The 24499-nt window shown below is 36.7% G+C and overlaps 1 protein-coding gene across 7 annotated transcripts in view; it reads right to left on the bottom strand.

The window, feature by feature from the left end:
* NRP1 (neuropilin 1) overlaps positions 1–24499 on the bottom strand; it is a gene marked incomplete at both ends in the record, with an annotated part of 134189 nt that overhangs the window by 70228 nt on the left and 39462 nt on the right. For all 7 annotated transcript variants that reach the window (XM_084253493.1, XM_084253498.1, XM_084253497.1 and 4 more), the window contains 2 exons: positions 4231–4458; positions 9794–9975. In XM_084253493.1, coding sequence (XP_084109619.1) covers positions 4231–4458; positions 9794–9975 — 410 coding nt within the window. The remainder of the gene's footprint in view (positions 1–4230; positions 4459–9793; positions 9976–24499) is intronic.

Here is a 24499-nt window from a genome sequence, read left to right on the forward strand (position 1 = left end):
CTGGCCTCACAATCTTCTACGAGTGCTAGTTCCTTGCCAGATTTTCTTCATTCTAAATGTAGCTCTACATCGATTTGACACTTTTTTCTTTCCCATGGAAGTGCAAAGATGCCTTACTTATGCATGAAAATATCTTGCTAGAATCATAAACTCATGATTTTTCCTTTTCTGAAAAAGAATCCCATTTCTGTTCTTGAAACATAATTACAATCCATTCATTCTTCCTCACTCTATTCCCTCATTTAAATTCAATTATTATGGCTTCATAACTTTCTTTTTCTTTAGTTTGTGGGCAAACTTTTACAGCCCTAATCCTTGGGGTCTTTCTCTAACCACCACAACCACTGACCTTACCAAGAAGCACAAGGGAACCATCGCTCCTTCAACTTCTGGTCCTCCCCTCTGCGCCCGATTCCTTCGGGGAGGGGGAAGGGAAGTCTCTTTCAAAGAGCAAACAGTAGAGAACTTGTCTAATGCAGACTGATAATTTAGAAAGTCTCCATGACTCACTGGTTTATAATGTTTAAGACATGCTGGGTAAATCTGCCTTCTGTCCTTTAGAACATTGCCCCCGGACAGCGACGTGCAATTCTCTTTAGAAACCCTCAAGATATGAGAGTGAAAGGCTTTCTCGACTATAATACAAAGAAGTATTGAATTTTCCTGAACAACAGTGAGACCTTAGCCTAGCAAGCTAATGCAATATTGATCTGAGCAGGAGCTGATGAAGGACTCCCACCCGCCTCATGTGCGCTCATTTGTGTATTTACATGAACGCAGCTATTGGATTTCCTACTTCCATTTTTGAGGACCCAGAGGCCAAGGAGATGAATGAAAATGGTCACAAAAAACAAAAGGAAAATTCAAAAATTGAATTATTGAAGAATTTAATCAAGCAACATGTCCTAAACTATCTCCTGGGAAGTACAGTCCTGCAGTGATTATAGGCTCTCAGGTGGGAAGGTAACACAGATCGGAGCTGTTTAAAACACATATACCTGGGAATGGCAATAGCATACTCTTTGTACTTTCCAATAATCTCTCCAATAATTCCTACCCTGTGTCAGAATCAGACAATTTGACTTTCTGCTGCCTTTTTTTAAAAAAAAAAATATTTATACAATAACAAGAACCAGGGTACAGGCCAGATGTGCGGGAGAGTGAGAGGATTCACCAGAGTCAGAGCAGGGAACAGAACAGGTAGAGGGATGAAATACACTGCTGAGAGGAGCAGCGGACGAGACAGGAGAGGTCTGCCACGCCAGGTGGGACCCTCGCCTGAGGGGATCGAACCATCGCTGAAAAGGCTGCCAGCAGCTTCAAAGCACGATGCTCAACCGCCTGAGCCACCAGGGGAGGCCCTCTGCTGCCTTTTTATGTGCAATATATACCAAGATGCACTATAAAGGAGTACATTTAAAATGAAATATTTTGAATAAATAAACAAAAGGGAATCATTTCAAAAAGACACATGATATGTCATAGATATGTTTCTCAAAAACAAACCTCTTGGTGGAGAATTACTGGATTTTTCAACTTTCCCCCCCAAAAAAAGTATTCATTTATACCATTTATAAACTGGAATGTTTATATTATATATTTATATCATTTATATTTTATATTCTATTTTAGAAGGTTAATTTTAATATAAAAAATAAAAACCAAAAATAAAAAATAGAACTCAATCTAACTTTTATGAATTTTATTCCTAAAATCATGAGTTATTTTTGGAATGTAGATTAACAACTGCAGTTCCAAGCACATTCCCTCAACCCAAAGGGAGGACTGACTTCACCTGCACCCGTGTGCTGTAAGCTAAGAATTCAAAATTCAACACAAGCCCTTGTGGCATCAATCAGGGCAACAGGGCTTAGATTATGGGTTTCAAAAATATGTAAACTTCTACCAATTACTTCAGATTTGCTACCTGGAAATCCCTAGAACTTCAAAGAGAGTGAGAGAGATGTGTAATTCACAATGGGCATGCTTTGGATTTTGTGTTTTGAGGTAAACTGCTTTTCTTCAAAATCAGTCTGCATCAATGACAACTTTTAATTACTCGGTCATCTAATGCAATATTTATGATAAAATGCAACATAAAATTACTTGATGTTCAAAGGTTTCAGCACCTTCTGGTTCTTGTTTCTGGAAAGGATATAAAATATTAAAGCTATTTTGTGGCAGAGGGACTGTATGTGTTAAATTACAGTGACATAAATATTTCTAGTGCCACTGACAAAATCCCCCGGGCCACACAAACTCTCTTTTAGCCTAAGAAAAAGAGAGTTGCTGTGGTTAGATAGGCCGGATGGGGTCAGGTAAGTATTAACAAATATACAAACACTTATTTCATATTCCAAAGTTAGTTTTCTCTGAGAAGTCAAATACACCATAGTTGAAACATGGGTGAATTGCAAGGCTGATAACTCTTACTGTTAATTGTTCCTAGAGCCAGAAAATTACTACTTTGAAATACCCTTGACACTAATAATAATGTACTTCTTTCTGAAAGTATTCTAAATAAGTTGGGTGATTGGGCCTCCTTTTCAGATGCCAATTTAAATGTAAGTTGTAGAAAGGAAAGCTGAAAATTTGGGTTGTGAACAAATAAACCCGTTATTAAATGTTCCAACCATTATTACAAAACTATTTTAATATTGTTTTCTTAATTATCGGATTGACTACTTGGAAATCAATCAGTACTTTGTTTGGGCAAATCTCATTATCTAATGAAGGAGTTTTGATAAGATCTTTATAACCCTACTGATACAGTAAAATAGCAAAAAACTAAACTAATGTTAAATCACCATTACTCTAATGCCAATATAAGCCTTCTGTTAACCCAGTTTTTCTGTAACATACTTTAGTGTTGAAGAACATTATCTAAATTGAATTACACTGATAATTTTAATGTCATTTCAAAGGCAAAGCCAATATCTTTCACATTATACTTACTCTTTATTTACAATTTATGTAAATATTCTTTCCTGCAACTTGATAATATCTGACCATTTTATAGATGGTTATATACTTCTAAATGCATGATTTGTAACAACTTCTAAGCTGCCCTTTCTGATGTGTAGAGTGTGTTCTCAAGAGAAATCTTAATATTAGACCAGACTAAACATAAGACAAGCAATGCAGCTGCAACAAATTATTTGATATTATCTCCCTCTGTTCAGAATTTGGGTGCGTATTATTACCATTTGCATTCTAATTCACAAGGGTCAAAATGGAAAACATTCGGTTAAGGGTCCACAGGGCTACCTGCCCCACTCTCCTTAAATGTCACTTTCTCAATAATAAGACTAACCTGACTATCTTATTGAAAATTTCAACCAACACATCTCTCAATCCTAACCATTAGCACTTCTCATGCATTTACTCTGCTCTACTTTTCCTTTCTTTCCTTTTTTTTTTTGTTTATAGAACTTCTCATCTTCTAAAACTCATGCACATAATTCATTTATTTGTAATGGACGTTACTGATTATCTCCTCCCCCAGTAAAATCTAAACTCTACAAGGACAGTCATTTGGGATTGTTTTGTTTACCAACTGGTTTTAAGAGTACATGTGCACAACAGGTGCTCAATACATATTTTAGAAATGCATGATGAATTTAGATGATAAGAACAATGTGTATAGGAGATGTATTAAGGACATTCAAATTGCCAAAGATAAAAATTCCCTAGAGAGAAGACTTGGAATTTGCGTAACTTAAGAATAGCCCCAAACATTTTTATTCATTTTCAAAATTTCTAAATTTTCGGTAGCACAATGAACATATATTTCATCCTTAACATTTTATCAGATACTTAATTGCTCTGGTTCTTAGTATCTCTTTTTGTAAAACGAATAGTTGAATTTAATTGGTCTTTGACTGTCTATGAATTAAAAACCGGCAAACAGGTCAATGATATGAGCAAAATACTTTAGTCAGGAAGACTGGGTGTTGGTCCAAACTCTATCACAAAAATAGTTATGAGACAGCATAATCTTTCATGGTATCATTTTGCCTATCTCTAAAATGAAGGAATAGAGCTAATTATTATGGTTTTTTTGAGTTCGAATATTATCACCAGTTCACAAACAGTTATCATTTTGCTTTGTTTTCTTTCCTCTTTTTGAGCTATTTTTTTAAGTAGTGCATATATCATGACACTTGTAAAAGAATTCCACTGCCCACCTCCCAGGTCTTTCCCTTTTGGGGGTGCTTTCTCCCTTCTTACCATCAGGAAATCCATCCCAAATTTCTAGTCGGTCATAGCGACAGAACATTCCCCCTGGAGAATTTGAGTCAGCCTCCAGGTCAAAGCTTTCAAATTCCAGGATAATCTCTGACATCTTCGGAGCAAAGATAATATAAGTGCATTCAAGGCTGTTGGGATATTTTTCTGGGAATCCAGGGGACTTTATTACCCCAGTAGGTGTCGTGTAGTTCTGGGAACATTCAGGACCTATGAGTAAAAGAGAAAAAGGAGCAAAGTGAAAATGTCACCTAAACAATTTCACTAATAAGTGACCTGGGCAAAGATGATGTATCTCCTTAATAAAAACCTAACGTTATAATCATTGTCCTAATCACTTATTACCCAGTCTTCTCAGAGCAGTGATAGGTCTGTAAAATAAAGTTCAGATTTATTGTGTTTTTCACAATGAAATGAAATGTTTTTCATTTGTGTAGAGCAATTTAAAAACTTCTGCTGTTGTAGAGAAAAAAATGACAAATATAAAATCATGTGGGAACAGTGAAATGAGTAAGTTACAGAAATCTTGACAGAGCCCTAGAGAAATAATTATAGCCCCTTCAAGCTTAAATCTTTAAATCTTGAGGTTGACAGCCCTTTATTGACGAAATAGAACATTTACAAAGGCGAGAGAGGGAATTCAGCGGAGGGAGTTTGGGTTTCAGATTCCTACACCAGTGACTCAGTAACTCTGCCAGATGTGACCTATGCCTCTTTGACAAACTAAATGTGAAAGGTAATTCGTACATGTACCCAGGGTGAGTGACTCATTCTGAGTGGTGTTGACACAGGTGTGCCGGTAAAGTGTGGCTGTTAGTGAGGGCACGATAAACTATGATTACAAGCAGTGTTGCCAGTCACCTGATATCAATGTTGACATCTCGACCTTCCCCAAAGTTTCAGATGCAGTACATTAGGCCATTCTAAGATGGTCTGTTAATATAATATAATGTATTTGTGTGTGTAACTGATATATTGATAATGTCTAATTTGAATGACTGTTTAGTGTTTTCAAGACTTTACAAATTATGGTGATTTGTAATTCAAATTGGTCAAGCACGCACATACATATACTGCAAGTTGACCTTATGACTGTACGAATGACCACAATTTCAACTTACGGTGTCCAGCATTATATAGGCTGGTATTCACCATACTATTGCCAAATGACCATCTACGTGGATATGAACATATCAACTCTGCCCCTTATCACCTTCACCATAATGTTGAAAGAGATTTTAAGACTCTTTGTAAATTAGAGACAGCTTGACCCTTTTGAAGCTCAGGATGCAATCTGGGGGTATTCAATTCAATGGTTCTTTTTCTGGGTCATTGTCTCAGTGATGGGCACCCTGCAATGGCATGCAAGGATTCAACTCTAAATAAGGAAGGTTGTTAAGGTTGTCTCTTATTAAATATTCTCCCAACAAGTCAACTACCAGAGGCAAGGAATTAGGCATCAATACAGATTAAATTTAACAAGATCTCCATTTTTGCAGCAAGGTTAGTAAGCTGTACCTCAGTGCACATGGCAGCCTAGTGAGACAACAAATCAATTGCTTTCTCCCTATGTCCATTTCAAGGATCTATGGCACTAGAGATATTGAAGAATAATACTTATTAGATGAGCACATTAAACTTGGTCTCTAGAGGTCTGACATTTATATCATCTCCCACAACCTTCTCAGATGTGGCTCACTCTTCACCAAGTTGGCTGCAAATGCTTATCTATTTCATTCATTCTGGATAAAAAAAGTTGTTGTTATGTGACATTTTGTCATATCAGTTCCAGGTAAAGAGAGTATATGTGCTGTATCTGTTATAGCTATATTGTCTATTTCTAAGAGAGTGGCTTCCGTGATCACAGTGATTGTGTTCATTTATGTCATTAATTCACAAAGCCCATATATGTGACCTTGGGAACCCTTCTAAATTTTATTTCCAAAATGTAGCAAGAATGACTCTGGAGGCCTCCAGTCTCCTCCTTGGGGTAGGACCTTGTGAGGCAAAGCAAGTAGCAAGGTTTAAGGCAGGTGCTAATATTTCTTCCATAAAAAAGATAAAATTGTCCAGGGGAGATTAAGATCCAAAGAGAGACTAAAATCAGGAATTAAGAGTATACTTTCTTTCCTTTTTTTTCAATTATTTATTTGAACTCTTTATTTTATTTTATCTTTTTATACAAGAGCTGGGGTATTGGCCAGAGTTGTGGGAGGGAGAGCGGGGACCAGAACAGACAGATGGACAGACCGAAAGCACTGCTGAGGGGAGCAGCCGGCGAGACAGGAGAGGTCTGCCGCGCCACGTGGCATTCTCCCTGGCTGGCCGGGAATTGAACCAGTGCCACAGAGGCTACGACAGCTTCACAGTGTGGCGCTCAACCGGCTGCGCCACCGGGGACGCCCAAGAGAGTATACTTTCAAAATCAAATAAATTTCTTTCTTTCTTTCTTTTTTTTTTTTTTTTGCTCTGTTACAATTTTTAAAAATATATTTATTATATCATTCTTCATTTTTGTACAATGTATGATTTCTGTGTGAAATTCCCACCATCAATTCATGAGTGCACCATCACCATAGTGCCTGGTGCTCTTCCCACCCAGTCCTGACACCTTTCTCTCCTCTTCCCCTACAGAATATCACTGTTCTATGGTTGCCTGTTGCTTTTCAAAACCAATTAAATTTCAATGTTTTTACTATGCCCTTGCCATGTCAGATAGCACTGGAAGCTAGCTTAGGTTTTCAGAATTTGGTGCAATTCCATGGAGAAATGGAAGAAAACCAGAGGAAGAACCAGGAGATCTGAGTTCTCTAGTCATGCCTTTCTCACTAACTTGCTGTGTGGCATTGGCTGATCTCTTAACCTTTCTGGTCCTCAGATTCTGTGTGTAATAAATGGACAGTGGGTTTTAGGAGTTGGAAAAAAATCCCATTAAATTTAAGTATTTTGAAATTCCTGATTTCCTCTGTTATGCATCAAAATTCATTTTAATATATTCTATCATTGTTGGACATTTGCCACGGTTGCGCAAGCACTTCTCCCAAAAGGGCTATGGCAGGAGGAGGCTGAGGGATTCTGTGATGAGTGCACAAGAAAAGAACAGGAGGGAGGGCCAGGAGCTCTTTGAGCCTGGCAGTGGATGGGCTGCTGGTATATGAGTGAGCACACACCATGTTGGGAGTCTGGCACCATGATTTTTATAAAAAGGCCACATTTAGGGCCTCCCTGGTGGCGCAGCAGGTTGAGCACAACGCTGTGAAGCTGTCCCCAGCCTCTGCAGCGCAGGTTCGATCCTGGCCGGCCAGGGAGATACCCCCATGGCACAGCAGACCTCTCCTGTCTCGCCCGCTGCTCCCCTCAGCAGTGTTTTCATTCCGTCTGCCTGTTCTGCTCCCTGCTCTGTCTCTGGTGAATTCTCTCACCCTCCCGTGCTTCTGGCCTGTACCCACTCTGGCCTGTACCCCGTTCTTGTATAAACAAATAAATAAATCTTTAAAAAAAAAAAGGCCACATTTAGTAGTTAATGGCAACAAGAAAGATAATAAGAAGAGCTAAAACAGTCTCCTTGAGATTATTAAATACAGAGATTCAATCAAACAGCATATGAAACAACCAATCCTACTCAATAAATGCCACCACTCCCTGCATGGAGAACACTAGAAAAGGGCTACAGCTTCTGCCAGCATTTGACCCCTAAAACGATCCAAGTCAAGGGGAGAACAGGGGAAGAGGGAGAGGTGGAGAGGCTGGGGTTTCCGAGAGAAATTCTTCTAGGTGAATGGGAGTAGATTTAGGGTTAGTGATCCAAGGTTTCTAAATCTGGGAAGAGAATTTTGGCAGTGGTATAATGCTTTACACTTAAAATGTATAATCTTATCAACCAATGTTACTTCAATTAATAAAAAAAGAAAAAGAATCCCTCATTTTCCTTGTACCATTGACCTCCCATACCTGTTTTTTCCACTCCCCCACCCCCCTCCTGTGGTAACCACCATTCAGTTCTCTGAATCTGTGTGTTTTTCTTTTATTTAGTATGTTAATTTACTTTGTTTCTTTATTTTCCACATGAGTGAAAACATACAGTATTTGTCTTTCATTCTTAATGACTTAGTGACAGGCTGTTTTCTCTTTCATCCATCTTCAACTCTTTGAGAAACACTGAAAATGAAATGCTGTTCTTAGGTCTTCTTCTGACATGTTTTTTTCTTTGATAGTGTTACATATAGGTAAGCAAGCAAAGGTATGTGTGCATGCATATATGCTGGTGTAGACACAAACATACATGTACAATATGGTTTATATAACAAGTCAAACAGCTTTCAACACAAGAAAATATGTGCATATGCAATCGTTTGTATATACCAATGTCATATATATGTACTATTATTTACATTAAAGATTTTTTAAATATGTGCTTTGATGATTTGCTGAAAAATGTTCTATCTATCCATACTTATATGGGATAATACTAGAATTCTTTGAAATTTAAAGAAGTTGTACTAATATTCCCAGAAATTCCTACGACTTTCCTTTGTATTATCTCAGTTGCCACTGATTCAGAAGATGATAGGTTTGTGTAATTGGTGTGGTTCACTTTTTTTTAATTAAAAAGTGTTCTTTGTTCTACATTCTAAGACAATACATTCAAATCTTGAGCTTCAGTCTCTGCATCAGCTCCCCTGCCTTCCCTCTCCACTCCCCCCTCGCTCTCTCTCTCTCTCTCTCTCTCTCTCTCTCTCTCTCTCTCTCTCACACACACACACACACACACACACACCTGAAAAGGGAAGGCTGAAGGCTGAATTTAACACGTAAAAGGAAACTACAGGCTTTTGCTAAAACAGTGATATCCAGATAAAGACACAGTGTTTATTAATTAACTGATATGTATGTTTAATTCCTCAAATCAGGGAGACTATGAACTGTCAGAGTTTAATCTCATCCTGATATATACTATTGTACCAGAAGATTAGTAAGTGATATTTAATCCTAAAGAGAATGCTGTTTAAAGCATTACTGTTTTGTTTCCTCCAAGAGGTTCTTTCCCAACCATCGCTCCATTAACAGAATGCCTGTAATTCTCCTAATAGCTTTAGAAACTTTAAGTCTAGTGGACAGCTTCACTTTTATTGTGAACTACCAGTTTTGAATTTTGCAATAAAATAAAGGGAATAAGATGACATGGCTTTAAGATAAGATGAACACACTCTTAACTAAAGAAATCAATCCATAGAAACAGATCACACTTATTTTTGAAGAAGATAAAAAAGACTTGTAAAAAGTGTTGTGGACTGCACACCTTATAAGCACTAGTGAACATATCAGAGTGATGTAATTTTGATTGCTAAAATGCTTTAAAATTTTTTTAACATCTTCCACACATTGGGTAATTTTCTTTTGTTTAAAATATTTTGCAACATTCTTGTAATGGTACTATATGATTTTTTAAAAAAGGATAAAAACATTATCCTTGTCTTTATTTTTCATGAAATCAAACAATATGATTGAACATGAAGTCATATTTGTTCTACCGTTAATTACTTACCTCTTTTAAAAATTTCATAACGTATGGAAAATCCTGCACCGTGTGTCTCATAGTCAGAGACAAATCTGATAAAAAGGAATGGCCCAGAAGACACTACAGGAGAAGGAGCAATCTTCCCACAGAACTTTCCCCATACATGTCCTTTTTCATTCTCTCCATCGATAACTTCCACATAGTCGTATCTAGGAAGTAAATATGGAAGGAAACAGGTTAGCAAGAAAGTCCTTTTTAATTTCAAGAATTTGGACACTAGTATTATTGAGGATAGTCTGTCAGGAAAAAAAAAAGTGCTATCTGCATTCACCAGTGTACTACATGAAGGATAAAAAAAGCTGGCAAAGTGAAATAATTAAAATGGACTACATCATGTCTGTATACATCATCTGGCAACACAAAACTATTAAGAATAATGGTGTCCATTATACTTGCAGACAATGTCAGTTAAAGTAACCAATTAGCAAGAAAAAGAAAAATCTCATGAGCACAATTCTCTATTATTAAATTGTGTTCCTTTGTCTAGGGTGGTAGGGTGTCAATACATAATGCTGTGCATTCTTTTCAAACTGTGAAGTTCTTTTATGAATTCAAAATGTCTCTTTGGCTAGAATGCTCCATGAACAATACTTTGATTTCTGTGAGCAACCCTCTAAACATATGGCCACAGAATAATAAACAGATTCTTTACTATTTAATGCAATTCTACCAAAGTCTACACTTCTTAGAAAAAACTCCCACTATCAACAGCAACTAAAATACAGCTCATCTTCCCCCATACTACACTTGAATTGCACAAGATAATCTCTCCACAGAAAAAAGTTTATTTAAAAATGGAAAATAATTTTGTTTATACCCAGCAGTCTGAATCTTTAAAGGGATAGATGTTGTTTGAAAAGGAAATGTGACACGCTTGAAATCACCAAAGTGAGGTGATTTAAAACATTTAGACTTAATAATAATATATGAAGGAAGTGAAAATAAAATATTACCCTAAAGATTGCATGAGGTAACAGATATGCTTATCTTTAAAAGATGGAAAACCATTTCTAATAAATTAGCATCTTTCAGGAAAAGAGAAGATTTTTACGTTTATAAATTTCTGAGTGTCTTGCTCTTTCTTTTTATCAGGTCACCCAGGAGTTAGATAATCTGATATGATTTCCATTTTTTTCTAAAACTGACATGAAAACATTATAATCTGCTCATATCAAGCCTTTATTTTATTTCTGTGTTTTACTTGGTTCAGAAGCCCTGGGATATATTAATTTCAGGAATGGCTAAAATATGGCAGTAACATAAATTGTATCTGGCAATTTAAAAGAGATCAAAGTAGGGGAGATCATCATGATGACCAATATCATCTTTAACAGTCTCTTTTCAAACTGTCCAGGACACATTACTTATGTTTACAGAAAGTCTCAGGAGACAACTGCAAAGATGATATCACAAGTTAAAGTGGACATCTTAAGGCTCTCTAAATTAAAAATGACATTACCTCATCAGTTAAAATTGTGTGCCAGCTTTGTGTATATCAAGAAGAAAATAAAGCTGACATTGATGGAACTAAGCATTAACATATGTGAATTATTGTATTAACTGCATTTCCTCTGCTGCATCTGATGTCTCCAGTAGTAATCTCTGACCTGCCAGCAAAGCTGTCCCTTTGCAAAACCATGGCAATACACAAAGGAATTGTTTGTTTCTCAATACATTGGGAGATGCTTTGCATGTTAAAAAGAAGACAGAGGAGGAGCAGTAAAAGTCTGCGATGAGGAGGACCATGAAGAAGCATTACGCTCAAAATCCTCACTAGCTGTTACAGTCAACTGGGGGCAGCTGGGAAGAACCCCATCTCTGTATTTATTAAAGCCTCCACGTTGCCATTTATGTAGTATTTCTTTTTATCTCTGCTGCTTCATTGACTTGACAGGTCTGCACGCTTCGCCCCACACTTACTTATAATTTAACTGTGATTCGAACTGTTGACTGTGTTTGGTCTGACGACTGTGTTTCCAGCTTTGCAATATAGGCTTTTTACTTGAATCTTGACACTGTGTGAATACTAAGTGGCTGAATCCAGTGTATTTTGCCTTCCAGCCACAAATAGGAGAGGTGGTCAGGCTTTTAGAAGAACTAAGGGCATTTCTATGAGGGGATCTCTCTCTCAGGTATGAAAGAGAGAGAATGCAGCTATTATAGTGCTAGTGAATGCAACAGGGAGAGAAGCTAGTATTTCGATTCACATATCTTTTAATAGTAAATACTAGGCTCTCCTCTTGGCAACAGTAAGTTATTTTTAAAAGGGAAAGAGGGATTAGAATCTTTTCCCAGCAAGAGATAAGTCATTGCATTGTTAAGTGCCAATTTTAGGAAATTGAATTAATCAGGGATACAATAGTTACATTTATAAACTGGAAAGCTACTATCATTTTAGCACTTCCCTTGAAAGTACCATCCAACAGGGCCCCAAAGAGTATCACAAGTAGCAGTTCATGTAAATATTCAGGAGGGTGTATGCACACAAATTGCAGAGGGTAGTGTTGCCAAAGAAGTTAAGAAAGCAGCTTGCATCTCCCTCTGGAGTTGATACCAGTTCCACTCCATAAGTTTCTTGCTGGCAAACGTGGTGCCAGGAATGCAGCTGGTGTGCCAGCATCCCTCCCTGGAGGCTAAATGTGTCACCACAGCAACGCACCCAGCCTGCATTGGCCTGAGGCCCAGGATACTGAGTTTGCAAATTTCGATCCCCCAGCCAGTTGCACATTGCTCTGCTACTGCTGCTGCCAGTGCGGCACACACTGCATTTCTTGGAATGTCAGATGCTCAGGCAATCGCAGAGATCTATGCTTGCTTGACTCCGAACTACAGGCTCCAACTGCTAGGGAGAACTTGGAATTGTGTGGGTCTCAGGAATCAAATTCATAAAAGTGATAGGGGGAGTCAGAAAGTTGACTCCTCCGTCCTTTTGGACCCCGTTCTAAAAAAAAAATGTTCCAGGTGACAGGGGGACTTTGTCTGGTCATAGTGCACTGCTCTCTTGCTTAGGAATCTGGAAATGGTGCCTCTTCCTCTCCCTGCTCACAGTATAGACATGGGTCCACCAAGGAAAGGCCTTCTGTAGAACTCACTCTCCCTATTCACCTCCATTAGAGCAAAAATGTCAGGTGGATGTTAAGCCTACAGGCATTCCTTATTTTTCAAAAGTTCCTCTTATATCACTTCACTTTCACAAAAGACCTGCATTAGTACCGATTTTCAACCACCAAAAGAAATCTGCAGAGGACTTTGTTTTTAAAACAAAGGGAAGGGGACTCCCTGGTGGTGCAAGGGGTTAAGATGCAGCACTATGAAGCTATCCACATCTACTGCAGCATGAGTTTGATCTGAGTTCAATCCCCAGCCAGGGATCAAACCCACATGGTGCAGCAGACCTCTCCTGACTCTCCATTGCTCCCCTCAGCAGTGTATTTCAGTCAATCTGCCTCTTCTGCTCCCCTCTCTGTCTTAGGTGAATCCTCTCACCCCCCTCTACACCTCCAGCCTGTACCCCAGTTCTTGTATGCATAAATAAATAAACCTTAAAAAAAAAACAAAACAAAAGGAAAATAGCGTTCAGTGCTGTAATTTATCACTGCATTTTTGCTTTTACTATGTTAGTGTGATTTTAGGCTGCTTGTGTTATTTGGAAACATTTGGTAACTATATTTTGGGTGGGCCTATAAACTTTTGAAAGATGTTCCATATAAATTAATGCTAATTTTTTCCCACTTTTATACCATTTTTAGTTTATGAACATTTTTATAGGAATCTCTACTTGTGGATAGTGGTAGAAATCTTTTTTCAGAAGACAGCCAATCTCTCTTCCTTTAGACATCTTCCCATTTCTTTTCTTAAATCTTCTGCCTTTAAGTTTTCCCTTTGTGTACTAACAGTAAAACAGTCTTCATTGACTAGAAAGTAATCAAAGATCTGCCTACCTAATCTTTTTACAATTTAAACACACTATCCGCTAGTTTCAGTTTTAGGTGAACTACTCTGGGTGATTCTTCTCACGAGTGTATCTGGCTTTAGAGCACCAGTTTCTTACACTTACGGCCTTTTTGCTTACTTATTCCCTCATTTTCCACCCAGGTAAAGTGAAGACATTTCAAATCCTAATGGTAATCATGAGTTTTGTTTCCCAGAAGGGTGATAAAAGAATAAAGATTTCCTTCTATGAAGTCTTGAAAGGATTACCCAGAGATTATTTTTTCTTTTGGAAAGTTTGAATTATGGTTTTAGGAAAATGGCCAAGTAGAAGGGAAAGTGATGGGAAAATGAGAAATGTATTGAGTCACTGAAGAGTGGTTTCAGAGGCTTTATAGGTATGCAGCGCTGAATAGATGAATAGCACACTTTACTTACGTTGGGCTTTCTCTTGCAAGTACAAATGACCCCTGACTCTTTATGGTGGAGCCCATTAATGGAAAGAAAGTAAATCCTCTGCAGTGTTTGCCTGTATAGTGAGCTACTGTACCAAACCCCTCACAGCTTCTGGTCATTCTTGGGTTATTAGGAGGGTGGATTTTAGGTGGTAGTGTCTTTTTAATCTCCTTCCAAGAGGATCTATCCCTCCCTCACACAAGTACATTTATGGAGAAATTTAATACCTGACATCATAAACCAGAGTGAGAAATGATGTTGGCTAACATAATTTTCACCTGCAAAAATGTGTTTCTTTGGAGCTTTGGTTTATTTTGTACAAGGCAATAATAGTTATCCCAACTGAACAACCTGCAAATGATTACAGTGCTGCTGTCCAAGAATCACCTTATATATCCCCCAGAAGAGAACAGATTTTCTCAGAGTATTAGAGGATCTGGAAATAAAATTACAATGATGGAGCTAGGAGGAGTCAATTAGTTTGCATCCGTGTTTCTGAGTAATTTTACTTGCGATTCACCCCCTAACAGTTTTGGCTTGCTCATACTGTTCTAATCGAGATATTTGAAAAAGCTTACAAGGTTTATAGTCTTTTTAGTGAAGTGTTCTTTAGAAGCCTATTCTGTCCAATATTTATCCAAAAAAGTACTGCCTGAAGCTTTATAATTATGGAGAAACATGGAAATAAAGCAGAAAGGAAGGAAACAAGAAGGAATTTATACCATGGAATATTATTCAGCCATTAAAAAGCATGTTCCACAAAAAGATTTTTTTGTAACAGGGAAAATGTTTATGATACAAATGAAAAATTTTAGCATAAAACTATGTGATATATTCTTAATATTTATTCAGGTATAGAAAAAGAACTGGAAAGAAATATGCTGAACTGTTAGTAAGTGGTTATTTCTGGATAGTGAGATTATATTTCCTAATCATTTCTATAGTTTTCAAAACCTTCACAATAGAAAAATATGCCTTTGTAATTAACTAATAGTTATTTTGAAAAGCATTAAAAAGCTTTGAAAAGCATTACTCAGCTATAAAGTAGCAAATCAATACCTTACTGCTAGCAATTTTATGTTTCTTGATCAGAAAACACTGTTCTTTGTAGTGGTTTTCTTGGGATGTAAACAAAGGCTTTGCTTTGTTTTTATAGAAATAAATAAATGAGACTTTCTGTGTGATATTTTTATAAGTTACCAGAAAGTTAAAATAAGTTGGATTTGATCTTTTAATTTCCAGCAATAGTAATACTTACTATTTGTAAAGTAATTTCCATAGTACAAACTTTTTTTTTTGTATTTTATATGTCATTGTCTCCTCAATGTATTACCATTTAACTTGTCCTCCACACAGTATTGCTTGTCCACAGACTTCCAGATAATTCTCTGCAGAAAATTCCAATACCATAAAGTCCACCAAATATCATTCCCAGAATGTGGCCCTTCTGATTAAGTTTAGTAAAGATTTCTATATGTGTCATGCCCACTGAGGCAATCTATCCTTAGGTGGTCATAATATAGTACAACTTAAAAGCTAATCTCACACAATAAAATTTTTATATTTAAGCTTCTGTAATGCCCCAGGGTCATATAATGGATATCAGTACTTTTATTACCGCTATAGAAAACTGATGATAAATAGATTATACAGCAACAATACAATATGTACGAGAGTCTACAGTCCCAGGAGATAAGGCCTTGCAAAAGTAAAGAAGGAATATATTAAAGAGAAAAGTTTTATTGAAGTAAACTTAAAAAAGCTATTAAATGGTTTTCACTGTAGGAATGAAAAGGAATGATAATTGATGGTGTGAGGCATGAGGGTTGCAATGGAGACCAACTCGGAGACAAACTGAGATAATAAACATCTGATAGGTAATATATAATTTCTTTCCTTTTGCTATATAAAAATAATTTATTTTCTTTTGCTATATAAACATAACTTGTTTCCTTTTGCTATATAAAAATTACCACAAATTTAGGGGTTTATCCAACACACATTTATCGGCTTACAGTTCTACATGTCTGGCATGACATGACTGGGTTTTCTTTCGGATACAAGACTGAAATTCAGGAGTCAATAGGGCTGTGCTCTCCTCACCAAAGATTACAGTGTTGTGTCAGAATTCAGTTTCTTGAAGTTGCAGGACAGTAACTGCCATGTCTAGGGTACCTGTTAGCTGGGAGCTCATCTCAGATCCTAAGGGTCATCTACATTATCTCTACATGCAAGCCAGTAAAAGAAAATCTCCCTTACAGTCAACTTTTCTCATGCTTCAAAACTCTTCAGGAAAAGCTGAGTTCCTTTTTTTTTAAATCTTTTTTTTTAAAGATTTATTTATTTATACATACAAGCACTGGGTACAGTCAGAAGCACGGGAGGGTGAGAGAATTCACCAGAGCCAGAGCAGGGAGCTGAACAGGCAGATGGACGGAAGAAGTACACTGCTAAGGGGAGCAGCGGGTGGCAGGAGAGGTCTGCACGTCATGTGGCTGGGGATTGGAACCTGTGCTGCAGAGGCTGTGGGCAGCTTCGCAGCCCAGTGCTCAATTGCTGCACCGCCAGGGGAGGCCCAAAGCTGAGTTCATTTTAAGGGTTCACCTGATTAGGTCAGGTTCACCCAGGATACTCCCTCTTTCTTGAAGTCAACTAATTTGATCATTTAATTAAATCTGCACAGCCCTTTTGCAGCATCTGGATTCATAGGTTGTTTGAATAGCTGGGAGAATGGCTACATACACTAGGAAACAAAGATCTCAAGGGACATTTTAGAATTCTTCTTACCCCATAGACCAAGCTCTGGTAAGACTCACTGAGCTCAGAATCTTTAGCAGGACCAAAGGCAGGAGGGATCATTCATTTACATCTCCTGATAGAGCAAAGACTAGTTGGACCCAAGGTAAGAAGGCAGGAATTGGAAACTGAACCAATAGCACGAACTATCTCAATGTTCTTATGTCTTTTGCTAGCTGTTGGTTTGGAAGCTCTAAGCCCATAGTTATTGCTTGCAATGGAAAGGAAAGCAGTTATTTATACTCCCCTGAATGAGGCAAGACCAGAAATTCCAACATCATTCAACACATTAGTTTAGAGACCAAAAAATGATAACAGCTTATTTAAAAAATAAATATATCAAAGAACTCAAGACACAGTGTAAAATAATGGTGAACATACATAATTTTAATAGGAAATAAAGAAGTTTGTATTTTTTATTTCTGAGGAATCTCAGTTCATAATTAAGATTTAATGGCATGGAATATAAAAAAAAAACACAAAACAAAAACAAAACAAAACCCTTCACATGGGAACTATTTCTATGATTCAACTCAGATATAAAACCCAGAGATGAATCTTACATGGAAGAGAAGGGATACTTTCTTTCAAACAACTACACTCCAGAAGTAATGAAGTCTTCCAGTGTCAAACTTACAAGGTTCAGTATTTATAGAAAAATTCACATGCCTTTAATTACAATAAATTCAGATCCTAAGTAAAACTGTACCATCTGGAAAATATTAACATCATTTACAACTTGTTCGCCTTCCTATTTCATAGAAAATGTTTACTTCTTGCCAACTTTCCACTATTCTCAGGAAAAAGAAGAGAATTACTTTATGGATTGTCTCAAGATGGGTTTACATAGCAAGTCAAGTCATCAACAAGTGACAGAGGGGGATTTCTGGACACGCTTACTTCCTTCTGGCTTACTTTAAATTCTTATATCCTAATTTTAAGTTTCTTTTTTCCTAAAAGAACATTCCCCTCCTTCTGCTTCTCTCCTCTCCTTCTACCAAAAGGACACATATATATGTATGTATATAGGTAAATTTCATTGGAGTGATATATAATACACACACACACACACACACATATATAAAAGTTAAGTGCATCTCTTTCAACATGGTCCAGTGGGGAGAGATTGATTTCAGTAGGAACTTGGTTCTGGTCCAAATCCTGGACATCAGGGTCCAACCTTGTATCTTTGATATATAAAAAATTGTCTCCAACTTTGAGTTCTCACAAAGTGTCAAAGAGGACAGTGAGGTGAGGAGGTGACACCTGCCTCAGGACACCTCCATCACCCTGAGGCAGTCAAAGTAGCCAAGTGAAAATGGAAAGATTGCAACCCTCATCCTTATACTCTAGCATTGACTAGGTGAATAGACCTGGCAGGTCACTAACTAATGTCTGGGAGGTTCAGCTGCTCACCTGTAAAATGGACAAAATGGTAATTGACTTGCAAGATGATAGAAAATATTAGGTGAAATAATAAATGTAGTGATTTTTGTAAGGGTTTGATGTTTCCTTTTCAAGTGAGATTGGAAAATGGAGGAAGAGACAGATAAATAGAAAACAAAATGGAGCATGACTTTCTTTTCCAAAATGTGTACTAAGCAGTACAAAACAGACTGTAGTATGATAGAGCAGGGAATTTAATCATTGTTGTCTCCAAGGGGAAAATGTCAGTCAGAAGATGACTAACTCTCAGAATATGACCATAATCCAATACTCTCAAAAATAACATTTGGAAGGACAATCTGGTAGTGCAGTAATTCCTAATACCAAAAATAATAAGTTACTGTTATTTTCAGTAATGGAGTTAATCAGTTTATATATACCACAATATAAATTTTTAAAATCACTGAAATCCATATTTTCCATCGATGTGTCCACCTGCTTTAATGATCTGCGGTTGGATTAGTGCTATTAGCATTCAGCACTGAATATGCTCAAAAAGCCCCCTTCGTAGAAGTTGGAAGCACTAGAGTACAAATTCCAGTTCAGGAAAGGCAGTGTCTGGCTTCACAAAATCATAATCTTCTGGATTCCTTTCTAGTGCTTTGTAAAAAGAAATAAAACAATAATTCTATTTTAGACTATAGTATCTAATGTGCTAATTTTAAAGATTTAAAAATGTTTCTGATTAATTAGTAGTTATTCAGTAGGGATCTAGGTAGTTTGCTAATCAGAGCTGCAGGGATTAAAGTTAGCATATACGCTACAGTTTTTTTTTTTCCTTGAAGTAATTACAATAGAATCTTTTCGGTTTCAAGTAGGTGAGATTTATTATGGAGTCCCTTGCCATGAAATGTTGAAGAAAATGGACCTAGTGTTACAGGTTAGATGTGTCTTCTTTCAGTAATAATTGTAATGAAAGAAAGGTTGAGCTGAATTTCAGGGTGGGCAGTAGAGATGCTTAAAGTTTTCTTAATGTACAAACCACTAAGCTTACTACAACCAAGAAACACAGATCTAGGCTTAATATATTTATGATACAAGAATAAAATACACATAAGGAAAACAGACTGTGTCACAGAGTTACATTTTTCTTAATCTCTAATGTGTACTGAAAGCAGCATACTGTTGGTTGTAAGGCATTTTTAGAGTCTGATGCATTGATGTTTAGAATATGTTCTTTTTCTTTTTTAAAAATTCTATGAAGTCAGACAGCAGTAATATCAGTTGTAGATGACTGGACCACTAGCAGTTTCACTAACCTGATATATATTCTCTAGCTCAAAGTCAAATTGTGATATACTGAGTACTTTATGTAATGAAAAATATATCTCCAGACATAAAATACTTAAAATGTCAACCAGGAATTTTTTCTCTATTATGATATGCAAATCAGTTAAAAAACAAAATATCCAGAGGATTATTGGTTATTGGCCTAAATATTAGTTTATATGATTTTTTCTTATCACTGACTTGCCTTACAGACTGAACAATTAATTGTTATATAGCAAAGACTTTATCTCTGTGTTAACAATAAGCTCATGGAAAGAAGAAAGGATTTTAATGGCCTAGTTGGTCTCATGATTTATATGGAACTTAAGATGTAATTATGTGTTTAGAAGAAAGGAAAGCAGCGCTCGTAAACATTACTGGTAGCCTGTATGCAGGAGTACCATCTTACTAAATTTAACCATACTATATACGGTTAAATTTATATAATAAAGGGGCAGCTCACCAAAATGACTTTGTCATTAAAGAATGGATTTAACTCAACTAGGAGATCATATCATTCCCATCCTACCATCTTAACTCAACTAGGAGATCATATGATCCCTATCCTACCATCCAAAGGGCTCCCCATCCACAGGATATCTTTATGGTAAGCTTAGCAGAGAGGAAAAGGGAATGTTGAACAAATTAGCTAAAATAGAATGTAGCATAAAGGGAATAATTCCAACTGCACTCTTCTCCTAAGCACAACATAAGCTAGAGAAAGGTATAAAAAGCTCCCCCTGATAATACTAAAGACTCAGCTGTAAAAACAAAGCAGGTAGGCAAAGCAGAGAGAAGGTTGGGCTTTAACTTCCTTACATTGACTGATTATTCCATAAGGAAAGGCAATTCTTTTTCCACTAAAAACCAGAATACATAAAATGATTTAAGATTTCACTACTTTTAAACACTAATTTATTTGAATGCTCTTAATGTAAAGGACTAGAGTTTATGACACTTTGCCTATGAATAAAAGTTTAAGGGAATTGACAGTACAGTCACAGGGATAGATAGAAACAAGGTGATTGTTCAGCATTTTAGCTCTTGAACTATTTTGGGGCAAATAAACACTCACTTACAAATGTATAATAAAACAGACCCTTTGAGAATTCTTTGAGGTGAAACTTAGTTAATAACATTGTAGGTTCTTAACATTGAGTTACATTATAAATATCTCATGTTTGAGAGATTTTATTAAATCTGATTGCTTTTCCTCTAGTAATGGCACATCTACTAGATCATATTGTAATTGATTTTATACTTTCCAATTTGTTGTGTTTGCCGCTTTTTTTTAGTAGTTAGCAGAAAAAATAGATAACTAATCTTATAAATGCATTCCCTAGAATACCAGTTTCATGAAATGCTTCACGAAAAAAAAGTGTTTTTCCATAATCATTTGGAAATGTTATATGCAATGTTCTTTTGGTGAATATTCATAATTTATGCTATTATATAAAGACTCTGAAAAATCCTACAGGTATTAAACCTTGATTTAACTTGGTTTAACCCAAAATATGCCAATCTCTTTGCTCATAAGAACTTTTCATTACATACATACATTAGAATCTGGGGAACTAGTGTTCATCAGAAAACATTTTCCATGTGCTACTTTGAAAAGTCACTTACGGTGTACTAACCACAAGTCAGAAATTATGAAAAAATTCAGGGAGGGAATCAACTTTATAAATGATGACATAAATTTGAGAAGTTGGAGAAGAATTTGGCAACTTACTACTTTCTCCTATTTGCTTTAAATGTTAGGAATTCAGTTTGGATAAGTGCTTTGAAAAACTGCTTTAGCAACTACATCTGGCTAAATAATTACAATGCTGATAGCTAAGACTGTGCCTATGCTTGGTTAAAGGGACTTGGCTGAGGCTGACACATGGACTTTGCAAGTTTGACTCCACTTCTAATCTCTGAAAGCAGGAATCTGGACTTCTTTGATTTTATTATTAGTTAACGTTGACTAGTTAATTAACCAAGAAACAAAGCACAATTTTACAATAAGAAGAAATTTCAGAGGTAACAGGAGAATACTGCATTTTACAGAGAAGTAAACCAAAGCCCAGAACATTTGAGGGGTTCGAACAATATTTCAAACCTAGTTAGAAGAACCAGAACTTTCTACTGTATTATGATGGAAGATGAACCATTACATTTTACTCTCGGGAGATAATGACAAGAGTCTTTATGGTCTTTAGGGTCTAGTTCTAATTTGAGATTCCCACTAAGGGATAGCTCAGTCTTGCTCAAAAGCCTGTTGGAAGAGGGAATGCACTCAGACCAGACATTTCTTCCCATTGTTGATATCTTAGTGATGAACTTAAGTCTTCCCGACTTTACCTTAGACAGGTTCCCTCAAGAAATGTTTCTACCACTCACTGATCCTAAGACTACATGTAACTCTTTCCACATGAGAGTCCTTCAATTATTTGAGCAATACCATCATGTATCTAAAATCTCTTAAATTTTTTGGCATAGTAAGAAGAGAAAAATTCAAAGAGCTCATTTATTATTAGAATGACACTTGAAAAGAAAAAGACAACAAACAAACACAGATAAGAAAAAAAAATGACTTCTCTATCTGTGAAAAGGTTATGGAAATACCATTATTTTAGCACTACAGGTATAGTGAGTAATTTGAAAGTGTGCAGACCTGGGGTAGCATCTGTGCCATAAAGGGCAGGGTGGTTGTCTAGATTTCCATTCTGTTCCAGATCATTTTGTGCTTTCATTCACACTCTATTCCACACTCCACAGTGTGTGCCTTTCATATTGATTTGGGATGAGGCGATTCAGAAGGAAGATCTTCTCATGAAAATGGAAAATTGGCTATGTGGAGCAAGGTCTTGGGATATGAAGAGGTGCAGAGTGGAAGGAAAGGCTGGTATAAGGGCTAGACTAAGTATCTGCATGAATGGAGCCAGAGGGTCAAAAATATGTCTGGGTGACAGATGTATTAACAAGAATTTCCCACACCTACTTTGAGGTTGACTTTCTCATGCCAAAGAAGTAATTGAATTTATTAAGCTGATTTTTCTTTTATAAACTAGGCATGTCAGCCAAGAACTCAAAATACCGGGCAAAGAACATTCCTATTTTTATAACTATTAGATTTCTATGTTGAATTTTTTCTACTCCCACTTTTCGTACAGTATTATGCAATTTCATGCCAACCAATAGTTCCCTTTAATAATTTTTTTTGGTGTAATATAGTAAGATTATTGCTACACTGTAAAAATGTCATTGATTCAGGATACTTTTCTTAATGACTCAGATTATAATAATTCTCCTTCCCAGACACTGGGAAAATAGCCCATTTTCACTAATTAAACACACACACACACAGCCTGAATAATTTCTTAACCTTAAAACAGACTTATAAATTGAGAAGTCAAATGGTCCTTATATCAATTCCCTACTACCAAATTCCTCCTTAATTATTCACTGACAAACATACACTCAGAAATATAGGTTAATAGTTCAAATACTACTGAAGCAGAAGTAATGTTAGATTTGGCAGTCACTTTAAAAATAGTAACTTCAACTTGATGTTTTTCAATGTTTCTTCTATAAAAACCAATGCCTTAAGAAATATTTTTCCTTTAATATGTGACAGACATGTTAAGCACAGGCTGTTTAAATTATTTAAGTAATAATAATATTGTTCTTTCAATGGAAATTTTCTACACAAATGATAGATGACTGTAAGCAAAAGCTTTGGCTTTTACTCCCATTCTAATTTGCAACCGAGGAAAGTATTCTTAGAATATGTGATATATATAAAATTGTTGGTGAAACAAGTAGTGTTAGCTTGTATTTACATAGCACCTTTTTTTCTCCCAAAATGCAGAGAGTGCTTTTATGTTTGTCTTTCTTTTACAGGCTTGAAAAGAGAAAATGAACAGGTTGTACTCTGTGACATGTGTGTCTTTACTACAGCTGTGAACCCATCACTACAAGAACAGCTGATAGATTTTGTCAGCAACTGACTTCATGTGTGATTCTTTACTGAATTGACTAGTGAATGGACTGAATTAAATCCTGAATTGTTTGCCCATCCCAAGGTCACACAGAATTGCCTGAAATGGAATCAAGGTATGAGGAGTGGTATACACAGAGTCAACCTCCCATCCTTGGAGTGGTCCATGTAAAAACTAGTCAGTGGCTAGGAAGTGAACTAACAGCAAGGGTATGAGTTCAGGCTTTCTGGGGCCACAACAACATGATGCATTTCCTTCTTGCTATAACTCAGACTTTTAAGAAATAGTGTTTCAATCTTTTTAAAATGAATTTGATCACCACTTTAAAAAAGAAAGAAGTTAGGGCCTCCCTGGTGGTGCAAGGGGCTAAGACACAACCTATGAAGCTACCAGCAGCCACTGCAGCACAAGTTCGATGCCCGGCCAGGGAGATACCCACATGACACAGCAGATCTCTCCTGTCTCACCTGCTGCTCCCCTCAGCAGCGTGTTTTAGTCAGTCTGCCTGTTCTGTTCCCCCCTCTGTCTCTGATGAATCCTCTCACCCCCTGTACCTCTGGCCTGTACCCCAGTTCGTGTATGCATAAATAAATAAATCTTTTTTTTAAAAAAGAAAGAAGGTAAAATAAGAATCCGACTAGATAATAACAGGATGAAAAGGACATTAGAAAGGGGGGGTCAAGATGCATGTCTGCATATTAGCTTCAGGGTTTTTATGTGAAGACACAGATGGAAAGAGTCATCCCCTGAGTCCTGTCCATCTCCAGGCTGAGTCTGCCCAGTTACCACC

This window comes from Talpa europaea (assembly GCF_964194135.1).
Source record: "Talpa europaea genome assembly, chromosome: 14".
Lineage (NCBI taxonomy): Eukaryota > Metazoa > Chordata > Mammalia > Eulipotyphla > Talpidae > Talpa > Talpa europaea.